Source organism: Stegastes partitus, unplaced genomic scaffold (assembly GCF_000690725.1).
Source record: "Stegastes partitus isolate 25-593 unplaced genomic scaffold, Stegastes_partitus-1.0.2 Scaffold1274, whole genome shotgun sequence".
Taxonomy (NCBI): Eukaryota; Metazoa; Chordata; class Actinopteri; family Pomacentridae; genus Stegastes; species Stegastes partitus.
The window spans coordinates 21,626-43,370 of record NW_007579005.1 but is presented as its reverse complement, the minus strand read 5'-3'; the positions used below and the strand labels follow the sequence as shown (position 1 = coordinate 43,370).

The 21,745-nt window shown below is 40.9% G+C and overlaps 1 protein-coding gene across 1 annotated transcript in view; it reads right to left on the bottom strand.

Annotated features, from left to right (window-relative positions):
* The window catches only part of rerg (RAS-like, estrogen-regulated, growth inhibitor), a 49,876-nt gene that overhangs the window by 10,194 nt on the left and 17,937 nt on the right, over positions 1–21,745 (bottom strand). Inside the window, exon 3 of the mRNA XM_008298042.1 lies at positions 3,674–3,730. Within this exon, the coding sequence (XP_008296264.1) occupies positions 3,674–3,730 (57 nt within the window). The remainder of the gene's footprint in view (positions 1–3,673; positions 3,731–21,745) is intronic.

Sequence of the window (21,745 nt, the reverse complement as noted above, 5' to 3'; positions counted from 1 at the left end):
TAAATATTAATGAATTCTTTTTTTTGTGTGTGGCCATACAATAACAACTTTTTACTGTATTTAAATAATCTAAAAATACTATTTAACAGATATTTGCCACTATTTTCACCATTTTTAGCATTGAAAGTTGTAGTATCCCACTGATTTTTTTTTTGTATATTTTTTCTGACACCCTTGCTGCCATATTTTCACTTTTTTTAAAAATTGTGTGTCAAAACTGGAAACAGTCGAGTTTGTCGATTTGTCAAATCCATGTTTCGAGACACTGCTACAAGAGAGAATTACTTTACTTGCTGTACAAAACTTTATATCACCACAATGTCTCATATAAAACCTCCTCTGCGCGACGTGATAAAATACAAGCAGATTTGCTATTGTGGTGCCAAACCACAGCCGAAGCAGCACAATGTTAATTTTTGTGAGCTGAGGGAGATTAGATTGTGCGGCTGGGTGGTTTGCAGAGACGGAACTATTGCAGTATTGTGGCCATCTGTATTCTGCACAGCGACTGTTCCCCAAAGTGCAGCGGGGAGTGAAATCCAACCGGTCATCTTATTACCCGATGACACACTCGCAGGATGTTGCTGCTAGCAGCCAAGAGCATACGTCAGCAGATGGACTTGGTGCAAGGGTAATTATTACCCTCCCACATTGTCCTGGTCTTTTTTTAATTTATTATGATGCAGGTACACTGAATATCACACTTCAGTGATGGGTGTCTGACAGGTAGGCGACTGGATAAGGCTGCTAATGAAGGTTTTTAACACACATTTTTCTCCTTTGTAGAAAATATTTGGTGAGATTTGGAAGAGCTCCCGTTCTGTCAGCGAGAGAAAATGTAAATTTGTTCTGTGAGACACCTCCATTAGCTTGATGTCAATACTTTCAACTGGCTTTGTTTTTTATATTCAGCTCATTATAACAAATGTGTCCGACTCAGTTCAGACCAAAAGTTTCCAAAGACCCAAGTGTTCCAAAAAATGGAAGTCCTTGAAGTTACCAGAGAACGTAAAGGTGGTTTCGATGACATAATTTAGCACCTCCTAACATAGCCGGTGCTTGGTGTTGAGGCTTTTTATGTCTGTTTGCTTCTCTCCTGCTCTCTGTGCTCACAAATACTTGATATAAATACAGTCGACTTCCCATATAACTATTCTTATTTCTATATTTTTCTGTTTCTGTTGTCAAACATTGGTCACTTCCTAACTGCTGCTGTGCACCGCTAACATCCTAAATTTATAACCGCAATGAAAACTCGCTATACACGCCAGTTAAAAACAACCTCTATGGTACAAATTTGCCATTTTTTCATACAAATCAAACCTAAAACCAACGTCAGAGAACATTTTCATGATAAGAAGGTGATTGTTTAGCTGCGTTTTGCTTGTATAATATCCACCTTTTCTGTTTGTGTAATACACTGACGGAACTTTTTAGTTTTAAGGGGTTTAATAGAAACTTTGCTTAAGCCTTTTTTAAGTTTAAATCTATAGTTTTGCACTTTAATATAACAGCTGTGCTGCATAGTACAATGACAGTTTGTCAAAATAAGATGAACTTACGTGAAAGAGTCATTTAGCTTGTTTGGAGGAAAATCAGTCATTTAGATGAACTGACTAATCGGTAAAATAGCCAATAGAGAAAAGCCATAAAAGTCCTAAATGCTTATTAACAGCTGATCTGGATCTGCTCTGTGTTAGCGTATTGTAAATATATTTGATGTATTGTGACGTCTGCCAACAGTTATCCAGCTCACAAATGCCAGTGTAGGTTCGAGGTAATTCAGAAACAGCGGCGCCGTTCCAAAGCATTGTTGTTTTTCATTTCTCCAGCTGGCACATCCACTCACAGCCAGCTCTGGATGTTTGCCTTGGGAGGTGTAGAGCACACTTCTGCTCCGGCAATAAATCTGCGCTGATCATCTTAATCAGCTGGCGCACTCCGTCAGCCGAACGAATCCCTACGAAGACTAAACTCCCCGCGTTAGGCGATTGTCGAGCCCCGCGCTGAAAGGGATCCGTCTCCCGACAGGCCCACGAGCACCGGCGGTTTGTCATCACGGAGGAACAACATCCGAGCTTGTTTTCTAAACCCGATGCAAATAAATAGGTAGATAATGAAAGAGGATGGATGGTGAGCGGAAGCCACTGAGAGGCATATTGAGACGGATGCAGTGTTCTGGCAGTAATAACGTCAGACCAGCAGCTTCCCTGTACTTGTGCCCATAATTGTGTTTTGATAACGTTTCGACCACTTGATCTGTAATTTTCGACGGTCGCAGTTTGCTTGTTTTCCCATTCCGGACGTCGATTTGTGCTCCTGTGGTTGAGACGCCGACTCTTGTAGGAGGCAGCTATCGCTTCTGTCTTGATTGACCACATGGACAGCGAACACAGTCTGAAGCTTCTCACAACATGTTAAAAGACACCTGAGGTCTATTTTAAAGTGTCATGTATGCAAAAATTTTAATTAAACAAAGCAGCGATATCTCCATAACCTCACAGCCACGTGTTGAGAGGTGACGCAGACAGATTGTGATCATCATGTCGGTACATGGAGGCTTCATCAAATATGATAAACAGCGATTGCACCGAAAACTGATGCGCTACTGAAAAGAGCATGATGCGACCAATCCGGAGGCTCTGACCTGCCATGTACAGCCAGGAAATGAAAGGCACCTCACAGAGGAAGCGTGATGCCTTTGTGCCCTGTAATTACAGAGTAAAGAACTGGTTCAACCAGCGTCACTGTGTTAAAAAGCCCACGTCTATATTATGCTCCGGTGAGGGAAACCAAAAGACTCTTCACATTAAAATGGACTGGATCACCTCCAGCTTTTGCTTTTCCGCAGAAGATAATTAATGACTCATTAACCCTCTGAACCCTAAAACTCCCTGAGAGCACTGAAAGTCATGTTGTCTTTTAGTTGGTGAGTTATATTATTTATTACAGCCAGAAAGTGTAAAAAAAAAAATGGAAAGAATTGTTAAATTTTCAACTATTGAAGGTTTTTTGAGCTTGATATGTGTGAGTTTTGGCTTCAGCTAGAAACACAAACGCGTATTCTATTGAACTCACTTCATCCTTCAAGTCTGATTTAAAAAATTTGCCAAAAATAAGCTGTTGCATAACCGGATTCGGTTAAAAAACAATAAAATTCTGTGCTTCTTGATGCAAACATGAAGCCACGAATGGCTCAGCTGCCACCAACAGTTACAAAAATTCTGTGACTTCTCGGCTGAACTGCAGACAGTGTTTACACACAAATGAAAATAAATATGTAAATATGTGTAGTATGTAGAGAAGCACATTGTTGTTGTTTTTTCACACCTGTAGGAAAAAATATTGTGCATGTTGATCGCAGGTTTTCTAATTTAGTTAAATAAATAATCAAAGAAATTCAACATTTACTTTTTCTCTATTAAATATATGTCATTGTAATTAGTTTTAATGCACAGAAGATGTTTATTTTTTTAATTCTAGTTGTGATTGGGCCATTTTCTTAAATATTTCAGTGAAAAATGAACCCACAGGGAATAAAAAATGTGTCAAGAGGAGAAAAACGTCTTGGAGTTCAGAGGGTTAAAATACCAGCAAGCTGCGTGAAGGCAGAATAACAGCGGCAGCAGTAAGACAAACATTTGTTTTGTGAACCAGTATCTGCTGGTCTTACCAAGTGTTGGGTCATACTCCCAGATGAAGCGTCTGGTCAGAAATCTCACCACCAAAGCTGCAAAGAAAGAAAAAGGAAAAAAAAATGTGTTTGTTAGATGAAAACAGACTGAGCTAGTTTCATTGTCAGCATTTAGTCTCAGTGTATTAAGTACATGATTGTCTTATGGAGCGTACGGTGTTGATAACCATCAGTATATAATAGAGCTGATTGTAAAAGGCTGCAGCAGCGCTAATATAAAAATCCACCGACACGTCTGCTTCAATCGCCAATCAGCTGCGGACGACCCCCCGAAGAGGCCGTCAGGAACCACTTTAATACGCTTTTCATCTAAATGCTAATACCTATTTGAGCCGTTCCAGATGATGATTGAGGCGTTCAGGAAGAAACAACGGCTCTCAAAGTTCATCACCGGCGTCTTATATGGGATGGTTAGTTTGCTCTTTAGCGGCAGCAGCAGCAGCAGCCCTCCCTCAAAGACACAAAACAACATCCCCAGCGAGACAGTGAGTCACCGTCCTAATGGTTTACCATCAACAAGTAATCCGCCGCACGGAAATGTTGATGCCCGTTCAGACGGAATTAGCTGTTTATCACGCTGAGCTATCAACCCCAAGCAGGCCTGTCCTCGCCGTGAGAGCAAAACTAGCAGTAAACACGCATGTAAGACGTGGCCGGGAATCTGAACGCTGCAGCAGGAAGTGATTGGCTTTTAAGCTCATTTTTCACTGCAGTATAAAGTCCTGCATGTTTATGGAAGCAGCACAACTATAGCTAGTAGTAGAGAGAACTCAGAAATGTTTTGTGCAGCAAAACAATGATATAATGGCATAAATTATTAAAAAATAAATACAAAAATTGAAGTTTTTTGATCATTCGTTTTACAAAAACTGCAAAAACCTGTCACCAGCATGTGCCTACAGGTGTTTCCAGAACTGGAGAAAAAGAAATGGTGACTCTACATGCTTTTGATATTTAACTACTTACATTTTTTTTAATTAATCTGCAGCCCAGCGCAACAGAAAAGTCCCTGAACTTTGTCCATATGACTGTTAGTTGCAGCCGAGTCAGTAACGGCTTCACTGCTGTGCCGAGAAGTCCAGAATTTTACATTTTTTTACAGAATCTGGTGAGTGAGTGGTCTATTTTTGTTTCTTTTTAAAAAAAATAAGAGTTAAAACCACAAGTTTACATACACTGTATAGAAAGACACATCCATCCATCCATCCATTATCTATACACCACTAAATCCTAACTAGGATTGAGGGGGGCTGAAGTCTATCCCAGCCGACTCAGGGTGAAGGGACACCCGGAGAACCCGGAGAGAACCCACGCTGCACGGGGAGAACATGGAGACTCCACACAGAAAGATCCCGGGTGTCCTCACCGGGACGCGAACCGACGACCTTCTTGCTGTGAGGCAACGGTGCTAACCACCGATCCACCTTGCAGCTTAAAACACACATAACTTCTTTTTTTTCTCACTGTCTGACATTAAATCAGACTAAACTTTTCCTGTTTTAGGTCAGTTAGGATCACCAACATTATGTCTACTTGCTAAACGCCAGAATAATGAGAGATTTTTTTTACTACTTTCTTCAAAGTGTGGCCAGAGCTGAGAAGGCGTGTGAGCAAGGCGGCTTACAAACCTGACTCAGCTCCACCGGTTCTGTCAGGAGGAATGGATCAGAACTCATCAAACTATCGTGAGAAGCTTGTGGAAGGAAACCCAAACATTGTACAGTTAAAGGCAACGCTACCAAATACTAAGAAAATGGTTGTAAGCTTGTGACTTTGCAGAAAGTAGTAAAATAATCTCTAAAAAATTCTCTCTGTCATTATTCTGGTGTTTAGCAAATAGAAATAATGTTGGTAATCCCAACTGACCTAAAGCAGGAAAAGTTTAGTTTGATTTAATGTCAGACAGTGAGAGAAAAAAAAAGATGTATTTTTATACAGTGTATACTGGTTTGCAGCTGTACATGAAGTATTTCAGTAGTTTAAAAGCTGAATGTCGCAAAGAATTAGTTCAAGGATGATTAGAAAGTGGAAAATCCTGTAATTGTTCTTATAGTTTCTCTCTGTGGTTAATGTCATTTTGATGATTTTATAAAATTAAACTGGCTTCCAAACCTGCTGGCAGGTCATGGAGTTCAATTCATATGTTCTCCTTTAGTTCTTATTTTTTTAAATGCATTTTTTGAAACAGCTCTTCCAGTGTATAACCCAGTGAACTGCTGAGAAGGTATTAAGGTATAAAAAATTAAAGCCACGTCAGCCCAGCAGTCAGGCTGTCAGTCAGAGCTGTCATGAGCCTGAGTGATTTCCACAGAGACCCAGAGAGTGGCCCTCTTGATTCCAGGCGAGGATCCGTGTCCTCGTGTCAACCCGCCGAGCTGCTGCGGTGGGAAAACAGACAATGGGGGAAATAGCTTTGCCTTTGAAAGGCGCCTTTGAACTGTGGAAAAACATCTGTCTTAACCAGGCCTGTTTTCTAATAAACCGCTACAAGGAGAGGGAAGAAACCCTATTATGTTGACCAGAGTGTCTCTGTCACGTTTCATTACGCTCTTAAAGAAGTCGTGTCCAGACTGCGAGCTCAGGATAGTGGCTGCCGACTGATTCTGTGCAAATAACAATTTGTAACTGGCACATGCGGAGCAGCGCCGAGTCTCTTTGTGTTGGCCAAACGAGTGTTCTTCACGGCATCTTGTTGCTTTTGTTCCTCAGCAAACCACGTCCGCCCTTTTCTGCCCGAGCGCCCTTCACGTGTTTTCAGGCAAAGCAAGCCCGTGTCGTGCAACTTGCAATTATTTGCTGGAAGCGCAACAAGCAGCACGTCATTTGTCATGCTGTTCAGAAAGCAGACCGACGTCTCCCCTGCGTTCGCCTCCTCGACGGCCCCGAGTTTCCCGCCGAGGCTATTTATGCTGCGTTTCTGCCACAGTGGCCTGGATTCCAGGTAGACAGAACGACCAATGGGGTGTGAAGTCCTTTCCTCATTAGAGGTAACCGTATCTGCTGCTTTTCACCGCCACCGGAGAGAAACGTACACATGGCAGAGAGGAGCCTTTGTTAGCGTGCGTCAATATGGACATTGTAGGCCAGATTCAGTGAAGGATCGGAGTAATGTGCACTCTATCACCAGGTGGACCACATCACGGGGGGGAAAAAAACCTTGAACAAACCGGTCAAGTTGCAGTTTACATTCACGGCCTTCCATACTTAAATATACAGTGAAGATTTTAAAGCGTATTATTGGCTAAAATGGAAGTTATGATTGTATTGGTGAGTGTGATTGCAGCGAGAAACATAAATAAGCTCATAAGAAGCTGTAATAATCACGCTGGTCATTTGTAAAGCTTAATGTATGTCGACTCCAGATATCTGTTACGTGTCCTTCTTGATTACCCACAATCGGTATCTCTTAAAAACGTACACACAATAAGAAATAAAATATGCAGCCGTCTCGGACACCCTGCAAACAGAAAGTATGAATGTGTGTAGTCATACTGTGAATGTAGGGATGCACGATATATCGGCGACCACTTCGGCATCGGCCGATATTAGTGTTTTTTCTGATATATCGCTATCGGTCCGATGAACAAATTTAGCCGATGATTGTCAGACATCAGTGCCTTCGTCTTTACATTTGATATTGCTGCTATTTCACAGATGTTTTTATTTAAATAGTCCTTGACTTAAATATGTTTAAATATGTTTTACTTTTGTTAGAAAATAAAGAAGATGATGTGGTCTAACCTGGGCTTCTTTTGAATAGTTTTCATGTTCTCACGCTTATACTTATTTTTCGGCGTGAACAAAAATTGAATATCGGTGATATCGGTTATCGGCGATATCAGATATTTTTATCGGTATCGGCCACAAATTTTAATATCAGGCATCACTATGTACGTGGATAAATTGACAGAAAGCCAGTAAGCAAAATCCACTCAAGAATTTCACACAACACTAAACCAATGTCAGGATTGTTGACAAAAATTGAACAAAAATACAGTCGTGACTCGATGATCCGACACTAAATGTAAAACCTTCTTTTATGTCGGATTGTCAAGACGGAGGTCGAGATACAAGGAGGGCTTGATGTTTGAAGGCTCATTTGTTGTTAATATTCATTATTTATAGTTGTTATAATAACTAGTAGGGCTGGCCCCAATAGCACTTTCTGGTCTCTGGATATTCAGGCCCAATTAATGAGAAATATCTGAATATTCAGAGCGGTCGCAGTGACACTTCCACCCCGGGGCAGCGCTCCGACGGGGTGGAAGTGGCCAGAACGCACAGGCAGTACTTGGCTGCTGATGCTAGTTTAGGATAGTGTCCTCTTCTGCACATGCGGGATACTTTTGGGTCATATGAAGTTCACACAGCAGATCACATATAAGTCGCATTTAATTGGAAATGTGAACGAACTCGCAAAAAAAATCTGATTTCACAAAAAATCCGAATTGAGCATTAAGTCCTGCAGTCTGAACGTAGCCAATCTGTGGGATTGTTCAGTAAGATAATACGCCGTTATCCTGATTGGTGACATAAAATGTCATGTCCAAGGCTGTCGGTATGTTAAGGCTGTTTTTAATGGGTTCCGTTCGTTTTTTCTAAAAAACTGTCGGATAGCAAGGTTTAGGATTGTTAAGAGTCGGATTATCGAGTCACAACTGTATCGGTATAAACAGGTGGCACAGCGGTGACACAATATAACGTGTCAGAAGTAACCAAAGCTTTGTTGCAACACACAAGATCTGTAAAAGAACCAAACGGTCTCCTGAAATTAGTTCCACCAACTCCAACCAACTGTGAACTCTTTTTCATCTCCCTGAGTTACAAAGTTGAATAACAGCCAGGAAAATGTCAAAATGTCATCACTTTTCATCCATTTGTGTTAAATTTCTCATGGTTAGAATTTTTTGAACCATTTTTTAAAATCATGGGGTTTTTTTTGAGGTCCCGACGAGCTTTGGACCTGCGAAACCAAATCAGTTCATTACGGAGGCCGAGTGAACATTTGAAGAAAAGTGCTCAAGGTGTTCCTGAGGAATATAAAGCCTCCGACCTCGGCATGAAAACAGCAGCGACAGAGCGGTTGCTATGATGTTTCAACAGCAGCGATATGTGACAGGTGTAAAGAGGTTTATTCTCCTCCTTCCTTCCTTCCTTTTCATATTTTTTTTTTTTTTAAACCGTGCTGCCACCTGAAGCATTATGTCTCATTCTGGTATGCATTTGTTATTGAAGCATTGCATTGAAAATCTGATGATTGGTTTGGTTTTTGGCGATTTTTCAAACCTGCTGGAGAGGTTTGGGGCTCGGGAGGTTAACGTCTTTAACTTTCTGGACTTTCCTTCATGCTGATGTCTGGACGTACACGTCGACATGCTCCTCAGGTTCTTGGATGTTTAGTTGTGCCCTGACATTTGTGTTTGGGTGGCAGGTGATTGACAAGGACTCCTGAGGCGCCGACACTAAATATATTTTTGATGACATTCTCACAGCTGCGTTCATTAAGCTGTTGTTGGTGGCTCGTGGAGGACTTGTGGCAAATGCAACACAGTTTGTACGGCGATAGAAAGAACGTCCGGCTGCTGTTGGTGTTTGTTACTCCTTCAGTGCTTCATGTCTGGTTGTTAAATTGCTAACCGCAGCCATATAATATGATATATCTGGAACGAAATCAACACTGAAACCAGCCGTCTGTCACTCTCTCAAGCTGCAACCTGGTTTTCCACAGCTTGATATTTCTCTGAACCGACCCGATTTCTATCAACCTCTGCACTCCAGACTTCACAGAGCTGCTGTGAGAGGATGGACGGACGGAGGAGATTTCAAATTTACGTCAAACACATCATCCGAGGGAGGTGTTTGCCAAAAGCTGCTTTCATCCAAACTGACCTAATCACATTAGCGGCACAATGTCGGACTAATTGCAAACAAAGCGAGAGCAATTAGTGGCGCCCATGGTCCTGCTCTGAGCCGGTGCCGTGTTACTCATTGAACGGCGTCTATTGATTCCCCGCGACCATCAGACGGACACCCACGGCTCTTTGGTTCCCTTCGCCCACGAAAACATCTCTTTAGTGGCTCCCCCCAGAGCTGAGCGGCTGCAGTCTGGTTCTGTGGCCATTGTGTTCATGTCACATCGGGTCATGTCATACAGCCAGCTGTGCTGATAGGGCCCGGTGATAAATGGTTGCACTGGAACTGGCTGAAGAAACCGACAGCAGGAGTGAGAATGGGAAGATTTAAAATATTATATCAGAATTTAAAAATCTATATAAGGGAAGAGAAATGTTGTGTTGTCACTGTCACTCTGTAAAACCAAATTTATGGCACCGTATTACAGGAAAACAACCGACTAGACGGCTGATGCAAGATACCTATATCAATCGACATGTATCTATGGTGAGATAGCTACCCGTAGCTAGCACTGATGCTAATTTGGTTTGACAGAGTGACGACAACAACAACACTTTGTTACTGTCTGTGTTGTCGTTGTCACTCTGTAAAACCACATTTATGGCACCGTATTACAGGAAAACAACCGACTAGATGGCTAATGCCCGACGAGTATATACAATAGACGTGTATCTGGTGAGATAGCTAGCCGTAGCTAACACTGATGCTAATTTTGCTCATTTTAACCCATCTGGAATTGGAAAAAATGTCAGTTTTGATACTCCAGAATACAAACTTAGCCAGGTTAATCTTTATAATTAATACAACTGTAGGGTCCTAGCATTCATGTTTATTATAGTCAGGTAAAGGCGTGTTTTATAGAATCGTTTGCAGGGTTTTGAGCCTTAAAACTGCAGTTGCTCAGGTAAATGTACAGTAAGATTAAAGCTGTACAGTCTATTTAAACTTGGTAGATAGCATCTGTTAAGCTAGTCTGCCCGTTGCTTTAATGCTTTATATAAATAATGTCAGAAGCAAGAAAAGAAAAGCCGTTACGCTGCTGCTAAAGCTAATGTAGCTAGCAGATCTGTCAAGGTGCCATATGAGCTTTTGACTTCTGACAGCTTTTGTGGAATTTATGTGATTTTGTTTGGTTTAACCTATTTAATTCTAAATTCTGAATTACTTTAATATCCTGATTTATCCCTCTGAGCCCCAAGCAGTTCATAGATTGTCATTAAAAATAATCTCAACATGAACGTTAAATCTCTTTATTTGCTTTTTGACATAAACCCTGAAATCAACGTGTGCAAAAAGTTTTTTGAGTTGTTACCGATAATGGAGAACAATGGAGGTTCTACATACTGTGGATATTTCACATTTATAGTACTTTTGTTTTATGTGTTAACACAGCATCTAGCTTATTTGACTAGTCTGTGATTTTTGGCCACTTAACTGATGTTTCGCAGCTTTTTTTTTGTATTTAAACAGAATCTAAACAGAACAGATGGTTTATTTTGGGGATTTTCTTTAATGAGACTTGTGGAATAAAAACATTTGGATAAAACATCACAGTTTTAATCTTACATTTGGTTAATTTTCCAGATGAAACCAAGAGTCACACATGAGAAGTTCAGCGATTGTGGGGGAGTTGAAAATGCCACAAATCTTTCTTATGTTTTGCAGTTTCTGGCTCTGATAAATGTTGTAATTTTGTTGATTATTAAAAAATCATCACATCTTTCAAACCTGCCGGCAGCTTTAAGGGTTTAGAGCGACGCATATAAATACTAATGGTAGCTGGACGAACAGTACGAAGCATTTTAAAGACACACAAACACATTTCTCTGTATTTTCCTGTGGCATTATGGGAACGCTGATTAATCTGTCGACTGTTGTGAACGATGAACTTTCCTCTAAAACTGCAAAATGATCGTTTCTAACAAGCTTTTTAGACAGCATCAATGGAAAATGCTAACTTTCTACGACTTAATGTTGTCAGTGACTTTAATAAGCATGAACAGAGATTTTAGGAATGCAGGATATCAGTCCAATCAACCCGTGAACTAAGAATGCTAGAAAATAATTTAGTGTTTGATGTGTTTTGGATTATGCGCTGATCAAGTCATCAGACCTGTTGTAAATGTGCTTCTCTGCTGGCAGGAGATTATGTTTCAGAGAAGAAAAGTGCGTTTCTCGTGTTTTATGTGAATAGAAAAGGGCTGAATCATTAACCAGACAAGCCGTTTCTGGGGTTTTTATTGCGCTTCTGTCAGACGAAATGCAGACGATCGCTGCCCCGCTGCTCTGTTGGCAGACGAAAGGCTACAATTTACACACGACGTGGCCCCGAGTGCTTGTAAAGGACCAGCGCGATGAAATACGACGTTAGCGGGAGTCTGCAAAACAGAGCTGACATTTTTGTTCCAATTCTGTCAAGTCGTTCGAGATTGTGAGACTCATTACTGGTTCAAATGACCGTGAAATTACTATTTTTGTTGCGGCCCCTCACCTCTAATCAATATCCTCGCCGTTCATTAACAGATGTGCCGACGACTGGACCGCGGGTCGCGGCACTCGGTGCTTCAGTTATTGATTTATGGATTCCTCGCAAATCCACTCGGCAGTTGAAAGGAAACTGAGAGAAACAAGACAACGTACTTCACAGAGAGTGATTTGTTGTGCAGTTCAAGGATTAATTCCGAGCGTCTCAAACAGCTTCTTGACGAGCAGGATCGCTTTACATGAAAGAACGATTAGAGGATCAGCATAATGTGAAGCAAAGGACAGACGGCAAGAGGCGAGAGTGCAGCAGCTTACAAGGAAAGGGAATGAAACACGGGGCTGCTGCAGTTCGTAAAGATTTATTCAACTGTTTTGTGTCGGATCACGGCCGCTTTTAAGTGCTGTGTTAAATCTGTTGGAGGGCCCGCAGCAGCCAATTCTACTTCTTGTATTATTTAGAGAAAGAAATGACACATTTTTCTCTTTTTTTAAGATCATTTGGGGTCATTTTTGCCCTTTTTTAATAGTGGTAGTATAGAGGGAGACTAGAAATATGAGAATAGAGATTCGGGGGATGACATGCAGCAAATAACTCATGCAAAAATGTAGAAATGTGACACTTTCTAAATGATAATGAAGTGAATTTTTATGACTTAGCTGTTGATTGGAACCGAATCGTGGCTTCACGGTTGCATTGAGAAGCACAGAATTGTTTGTTCTTCACAGAACTGATTTGTTTTTGGCTAATTTTTAAATGGGAGACGTCGAATGAAACGATTTTGATGAGAAAACATCATTTTAAATTAAAATTTGAGTCGTTTTTCAGACAAAAGCAAAAGTCGCACATGATGAATTCAAAGAAAAGTTGAAGGTTGACCATCCCTTGTTATGATAAATAGATGAGGACATTAAAAAAACAAACATGCTTTTCAAACTTGCCAGTAGTTTTTTGCGTTCTTGGGTTTAAATATAAGTGCTGATAGCCTTTGGATGAAGAATAACAGAGAAAATCAAAGACCTTTCTCTGTGGATTCTCGTGGCATTTTGGGAACATTATCCAATGAGAGCATTTGTCTTTTTTTTTTAAGTTTATTTTTGGGTAATTTCTGGCCTTTGTTTAATAGTGACAGTGTAGGGGGGTGACTGGAAATGTGAGGAAATGTCGGAGGATGACATTCAGCAAACAGCTTGGCCACTTTTCTACATTTCTGCCTGTTTCTAAACACTTTAAATGTCCGTCTGCTTTCTCCCCCTGTGGAGATGTGTGCATGCTAGTGTGGGATCTTCACGTACAGAGAAGTGACAGCCCTGATGCTGGAAACAAGCAAACAAATGAGCTACAAAAGCAGCCAAACCACTTCCCGAACAGCAGGTCAGGCTGCTATTCCCAGTCTCGGAGCTTTCCCAGAGTTCCTTTCACCACCGCGCTCTCCCTGGGGCACGTCTGCATCCCAAACCACCAGCGCCAAGCCTCCATGGAACTGCTGAATAGACCTGAACTATTTTTCTCACTGTAAGGAAATATATATGTGTAGCATTGGGCTGCTGGGAGCCCCGCTGGCACCAGGGGGAAACATCCAATCTATGGAAATCACGTCAGACATCTCATCCAGATCTGATTACTGTTCGCCAAATTGGACTCCGTTCAATTTTTTTTTGTTTTCCGGGGGTTTAATAAATACCCTAAAAGACCGGATGTGGGAAATCTGAAGTGAGCGGAGCAACAATAACACACAAGGCGACAGTAAACATGTCATCTCCCAGGACTGATGGCGTCACAGTCTGGGCCAGTCGGGAACAAATGTTTCGCTTTGTTCGGGCAGAAGTTCAGCACAATTCAGAGCCTTGGCCAAACGGTAGTTTTGCACAAGATGCACGACTAAAAAAAATCCATAAAAACCACGACTGCACGATATATGATCTGTGCATCGACTACTGCGGCGATCAAGTGTGCAACAGTCACATCGCAGGAAGCTCAATGTGAAGTAATACAACTTAACAGCATCTCTTTTTTTTTTTGCTGCTCGATACAAAAATAAAACTCACATGGTGCTCATTTTCCATGGCCTATCTACGGGAGAAATCTGTGTACGAGTTGTTTTTTGTTTTTTTTAAATGTATTTGCAGGACACAGAGTTTGTTGACATGCAGGCTCCAGATGTGCACAGCAAAATTAGGGAGAAAGAGAGTGCAAATACTAAAAATAAGTCACGAAAGAAAGGAAGAAATGTTGGCTGTGGGGCTCGGCAAGTAAATGATTATTAATCACGATCATGATTTCGGTTTGTTGACATTCCATGAAGACAGTCGACTGAGATATTGACACTTAAAATGTAGATGAAATCACTCTGTTTCAGGTTGAATGAATCTAACATGATTTCAAACTACTTTGTCTGAGCTGCTGCAGTAACTAAGTGGAGACTAGAAGCTTCTCTGTGCACTGTCGCCTAGCTAGCATCTGCTGTAGCCTGTGTTTGAGGGAACATCTGTACATTGTGAATCAATGAGCAGATGTTCAGCAAATCAGGGTCCAATTTTATTTCTGTTTTGTCTCGAGATGCACAGAAGTCATCGGTCATGCTTTTGATTTCGGCTTCTGAACGTTACATCAACTGCGGTACATTTAAAATGCTTTGCACAAAGAAAATAATCCATACCGAGAAGATCAAGTGGTTTCAACTTGGGTCAATCTGTCATTAGATTGCTGTATTTCACTTCTTTCATAGTTGTTTATGGTGTCACATCAGTCTGAGTTGCTGCTGAAGTAACTGAGTGGAGACTAGAGGCTTATCTGTGCACCAGCTAGCATCTATTGTAGCCTGTGTGTGAGGCGTTTAGGGAACACAGCAGAATTGTAGTGTGAATCAACAAGTAGATGTTCAGCAAATTATGCATTTTGAGTCCAATTTCTTTATATTTTGCCTCTAGAACATGCACTGAAGAAGAGTTTGATACCAGTTTGTACATTAGCTGGAATGTAGCATGGCGTCACTCAGTTTATTTTTAAAAAGCAATAATATTATCCTCAAAAATGACTCTAGAATTGTGATAAACAGACTCATTTTAATAGTTTTGGCTACAGAAATGAGGAAGTTTACGGTACGATGAGTGGAAAGAAGCTCTGAACGCCATCCAGAGCGCAATATCGTCCTCGTCACGTTGTCGCAGCGCAGGCAAAATTGACCTCATATGGAAATTAGAACACCGGTGTAGCAGTTGGTAAAGGAGAAGAGGTTTAACAACGGTCAAATGAGCCTCTTGTTTACTCTGAGTCATTGGTCTCCATGCCACTTGATGTAATAATTACCCCTGTGACCCAGGTGGTAATTAACAATATGCAACTTGATGCAGCTTTTCCCTCTCTTTTTTTTTAGAAAATTACTGAAACAATATCTACTCCCCAAAATATGAACCCAGCAATCCTCAGAGAAATCTCGTCTTCTCTCTTCCTCTGCTGATCTGATTACAGCTGGCTAATTACCAACACATGACTCACGGCTTTGTCCTCGGCGCACATATATGACTCAGATGTGCTGAATCCTGGTCGTTACACGTCGTTTAATTTAATGAGATGTGGGGCGTAATTAGTGTGACTGCTCTTCTGAGGAAAACAGACCTGGCGTTCCATTTTCTGCTGTTGATTTGATGGAGGTATAATTAATAATTCAGTCTGGTCTTTTTTAGTAAACAATAGATGCGTGTTTAATATGAGCAGCTCTCGAGTGACGAGTGGGTTTGTACCTCTTGACCAACCGCTTTGTACGTGTTGACGCAGCTCATCCGAAATAGACTGAAATGAATGACTATTTTAGTCATGAGCAACCTGCTTTTTCAGCTTTAAAGGAGTCATGAATCGCCAGGAGAGCTCCAGCAGTGAGAATTAAAGCATCTCTCTCGATATCAGCCTCCAGCCTGATGCGGGCGGACGGCCTGTTTAAATGTTGTTGTGCAGTAAACACGTTCCCTGCGTCATAAGGGGGGTATTATGGCAGCTAAATTAGTTTTGCAACCCGGAGCCAGGTTCTGCTTATAAATCAAACTGCAATTAAACCATCAGGTGTCGCGTTGTTTTACTCTCTTGAGCTGTTAAATCGTTTCCTCTGTAAATCTCTGAAGCTGAGGGATTTGCTGCGATGACGAACGGTGTAATTAGATCCGCCAGTAATGCCGCCAAGACGGGGAAAAGATAATGATCGTATTGAATCGTACAAATTCTTATTGTGTCCTTCAACACATGTACAATTAAGGATTATATATAATTATATGTATATAATTAAAGAAGCTGCACTGCAATTAAAGATCAGCCGACTGCGCAGCTCATCGCAGCTCCGCAGAGCGTTTTTGGCATCGTTGGATTCATTGTTTTGGTTTTACGGCTCTCGCTGCTCTCGTTCACCTCGTCTGTCTCGTCTCTTTTTTGGAAACAAATATAGAGTACACTAGAGGCTCCAAACAACAGACAAAGTTAGCAAACAGCTGGTGCACACAATGGAGCTGTGGAGAGTTGAAGAATCGCATGTTTGTCAAGGGAGTTGGTGGAGACCAAAACAGAGCTAAAAAGAGGACAATCATAGGACTTAGTCATGTTTCTGGTGATGAAACAGATTTAGCACGAAAGTTTTTTAGTATTTTTTGGCCCAGCTAAATTGCTGTAAGTAGTAGATCTCAGTATGTGGAATTTGCATATTTAAACATATTTAATAGGCATTTTTTTCTGCTCTGGTCACATTTTTCATTACCGTAGCCTCATTTTTCACTGCAATATCGAGTCCTGCATGTTTATGGAAACAATACAGCCACGGCTAGAAGCAGGAAGGACTTTTCTGTGCAGTATGACAGTTATAATGCCGTAAAACGGGGGAAACAAAGCTGAATTTCTTTAAGTAAAGCCTTTAAAATGAGCGTAAATCCTGGAATCAGCGTGTATAAAAATGTTTTAACTGACCACATTTGTTACCAATGGTGGATAAAAAAAAAATTCATGAAAATTAAGCATTCATTTGCAAAAACAGAAAACTCCATTTTTGTAGATTTTCAGAAAACTTTTTTTTTTGTTGTTCGCTTGAGATAACATCAATCAAACTGAGGCTGAGTGGATTCAACTCAGTAGAAATGACAAAAATAGAGATAACTTAAGTTTGACTGATATTGTCTCAGGTAGACGAAGGTTTGTGAAGATGAAGTTATCTGTTTTTGCAAATGAACTCTTCAAATCTTTTACTGTTTGCGTGTTTAATTTGTTGTTTGTGTCCTATCTGCTTTGCGTAGACACAGCCTGCAGTTCAGCCGAGAAGTCCCAGAATGATTTTACCGTCACCGTTGGTTACAGTGGAGTCGCTAACGGCCGCACAGTTGCACCGACGAGCGCAGTTTAGTTTTACAAAATATAATTCCTGCAAATGATTTTTTTTTTTCTTTTTGGAGAATTTTTAAATGACGCATAGAATGAAGTGATTTTAAGCTTCAATCATCGGCGGATTCTTTTCGTTTTAACCATTATGGGTATTGATAATGAGACCAAATCATCCCGTCTTAATCAATAAACAGCTTAAGCGGAACAGTCCGACGTACGGTAAACAGAAAAACTACGTCAGCAATAAATTCCACTAACGAGGTGAAACTAACCGTGTTGATTCAAACTTAAACGTGTTTGCTGAAAGTTTTCATCCACGTCCTCCCTTCCTCCTCCTCCTCCTCCTCCTCCTCCTCCTCCGACGAGCACCAGTCGGCTGTATTCAACTCTTCAATACCTTCGCTTAAATGCACTTTGCCTCCTCGCTGTGAAGATGGATGTGTCTTTGTTTGAGCACAACAGCACGTATCAAGTTCACTCTGAATGACAGTAAAGGTCAGATAAACTCCCCTCCGCTCGGCTTTGGATGAGCTCCACGGACACACAATGGCTGCCGGAGAGGCAGTCATTCTCCTCAGAGCCCCGCGGCTCCGCAAAAATGGAACACCGGAGAGGCTTTGATTTCACGTCTCCGAAGATGCAAAAAGGGGACAGAAGCCCGCACTCGTGGGGTTATAACAGGAAGGGCGTGAGGATCCGAGCGCCGCATTCATCCCTTTAATTTAGTCTCTAACAATAGCGCCGCAGCGCCATTCATCAAGGAGGAGGAGGCAGATGAGGGCTGAGATGCTGTGGCAACCACACCTCAGAGGGCCATGCTCACCGCAGAAAGGTGAAGCGCCGAGAACAAGTGATGCGTCTATGTTCACCGTCGGGAAATTATAGCTTTTGTACAATGGTTGATGCAGACACTCGGAGCTCTGTGAGGCCTACACAGAAGCTCGTGTCGCTGCAATAGTCACTCGTGTTGCTTGTATTCACAGATGGCGCCTCAGACGTGGTGATATTGGTGACTGTGGCATTACGTGTTCAGGTTGATTCATCCGTGAACACAACGTCTCTTGAGCCCCTGCAGGGAGTTTCCTCACTTTTGATTAGATTTTGCTGATCAAAGGTCACTCACTCTGTTTATGACAACATTTCTGCACAAAGCCTTGAAAGGATCCGACATTTAATGCTCTGAACCTCGAGCGGTTTCTGGGCGTTTTCTGCTATTGTTATTGTCAACTCTCTGTAGGCTCATTTTTCGCTGCAATATAAAGTCCTTCACCTTAATGGAAACAATACAACTATTGCTAGAAGTAAAACAAAATCTCTCTCTTTTTTTTTTGCACCATAACAAATGAATAAGTTAGAATATAAAATCAAAAGTTGATTTCTTGGGTTAATTTGACTTAAAAAATTGATAAAAGCATTTTTTTCTCCCAACACAGCCTGCAGTTCAGCCGAAAAATTAGAGAATTTTGGTCACGTAACTGTTGGTCGCAGCCGCGTCGGTATTGGTTTCCCAGTTGCACAGAGGACTGCAGAATTTTTTGTTTTTTACACAATCTTGTACAAGCAAATGGTTTGTTTGTGGCAAAATTTTAGATGACAATAAATCATACATTTTTTCGGTGTGAGAAATTCTGATATTGATGTATATCGGCTGATACTGTTCATGTATGTTAGCGTTATATATATTGAAAATTTTAATTGTTTATTAACTTTCCAACTGTTTATTCCACAAACCAGTTTCAGTTTACTGTGAGGACAAAATTGACTCCAGCTTTGCTCTGCTACATGTGCTGCCGACACTACTAAGAGGATTGTAGATGATGACTGTTCCTAAATTACACTAAGCTTTCTTTTCTATCTTTGACAGACCAATGATTTATCAGTCAAGCTCTAGTGAGTCCTAGATGCAGAGGGACACACATTGAATAACAGCTCTAAGTTGCATTAATTAAATTTGTGTAGTTTGTTTGACAAGTTGGAGTGTTTTGGGGGATTCTTTCGTGGTCAAACTCGTCTTTATTTTGTCTTCACTGTCTTTACTTCTACAGCCGATGTTGCGTAATCTTCTGCGTTTCTGTCCACTATAGCAGTTCAGTTGTATTTATACAGCATGAAGTCTTCACGTTTGTCCTTTCTGGTTCAGTCCTTACAGCGTTGCTGACATGATTGTTTGTGTTATTTGTGGTGTTATAGCAGCTTTGTGCAGGATCCACTTCAGGCAGAAGTAGATCCGGTTTCCTCCTGAAGAGGTTCTGTGTTGCTTTAACAGCAGTGCTGCCATATCTGCTGCTCTCAGCCTCCTTTGTTCACAACCACAACACAGCAAGGATGCTGTCGATTGATGGCGGTTTGGGTGTTAGACGGTCTGTCTTCTCTCAAAAGTTTGTCTGAAGAAAACTTTCATTCCTAACCTCATTAATGAGTGAAAAGAGTAAAGCTTTACTCTGAATTTTCCAAAAGAATAAAAAGAAAGCAGAGAAAGCGGTGGGCAGGAACAACCAGCCGTGGCCCTGAATATTAAACGTTGACCTGGACCTCCTCCTCGGCTGATAACGGAGGCCTTCAGGAGCAGAAAAGAAACTACTTAATGGATCCGCCATGAAATTTTAAAAGCGCTGCTAATCTCCAGAGAGCGAGCTTGTTTGGAGCGAGGAAGGAAATAACCGGCGATGACTCAGGCCGAGGATGGCGGCGGCCGTCAGAGCACACGAGTGGAGGACGGACAATGTGCGGAGGCTGAGGAGAGTCGGAGGTGTTCGCTAAAAATAGTTCGGCAGAAGAAATGAGCACGACCACTCGCGAAGCCCACCTTCCTGTGGCACAGTCATTTCCCTTTATGGCTGTGCAGCGTCTCTGGAAGGGAGACTGATTAGTTCGCCGGTATTTACACCGACACAGAACATTGGCTACCTCCAGAAATACATCCTTTCTGGTAAAAGCTAATATTAGCTAAAGCTGCGTGAGTGTGTGGCAGGTGAATGGAAGCACGCAGGAGGTCTGGAGGCTGGAGCTGGAAGAAGATCTTAAGAGGGCTCCTATAGAAGAGGTGAATGGTGGACGTGCTGCGAGGACAAAAAGGAAGCTCCGGATGCTGCGCTCACGAGGAGATGTAGTGGAGGAGGACCGGCAGAGTGGGGAATTCAGCTTCTTTGGCATTTTAGTGAAGCCTCGGAGCAAGTTGGCTGATGTAACAGAGGGGCTGATTATCTACTGTGCAAATAAATGGAATTCTGCAATTTGACGATGCTTCATAGAGAGTTAAAAAAAAAATGAATCTGGCTGTAAGAGTTCCAGAAATAAACATGAACAGCAAATATTAGTAAAATAATGACACCTTAAGATAATTTAAATGCAACAAATTTGTAATTTTATGGTCAAATTTTTAAAAAAAAAAAGCAAAACAAATGACAAATTTTTGATGTCGGCATTATGTACATTATTTTTTTTTTTTTTACAGTTATAGACAAACTCATATTTTCTGTGATTTTACTAAATGTGATCTGTAATTAAACATAAAACAGTTTACAAAGTTATTTACCATTTTCCAATCTTTAATGTGCGTAATGTTTGTATTAAATAATCACAAGCATCTGTAAAGAAACATTTTTGTTGATTTAAACACAGTAAAACTTAGTAATTGTATGGTTGTATGGCGTAAAATAACATGTTAGCGTTTTCTTAAAGTAATAATTTTCTGTAATTTTTCTAGATGTCAAGCATGTGAATTATTGCTTTTTTTGATGTACTTGTTCTGAGTTTACCGTCATGTAACAAAACTGAGAAAATTTGTAAAATAACAGTAAATCTAAATAAAAATACAGGTAATAACTGTTAAATAGGAATATTAATGTACTATTCATGTAATTACTGCACTTTTTAGACCGAACGTAAGGTGAATTTGAACAGTGGCATAAAAAATAAATGTTAAAATGCGAGTTGATGTAAATTCACTTCAGTGAACATTAAATTAATTTAACATTTTAAAATCCAAGCAAGTGTTTTTCATCACTGTGGACTCATTTTCCACTGCAGTATGAAGTCGTGCATCTCTATGGAAACGGCACAACCAAGTGACATATGACATAAAGGAACAAATTAGGAGAAAATGCATCAATCTGCTTCTTACTTATCCTTTCCTAAAGCACTCCAAGCACCAAAGTAGCTGATTTTAATCTGTATCACAGGCAGGCAGCTTTTTATTATTATCTTTACATATCCTGCAGCTGGTTGCTGTCTCTGTACCCAGCTGGCCTTAGTTATACATCTGCAAGCAGCTACTTGACTTTTCACCTAAACATCTACAA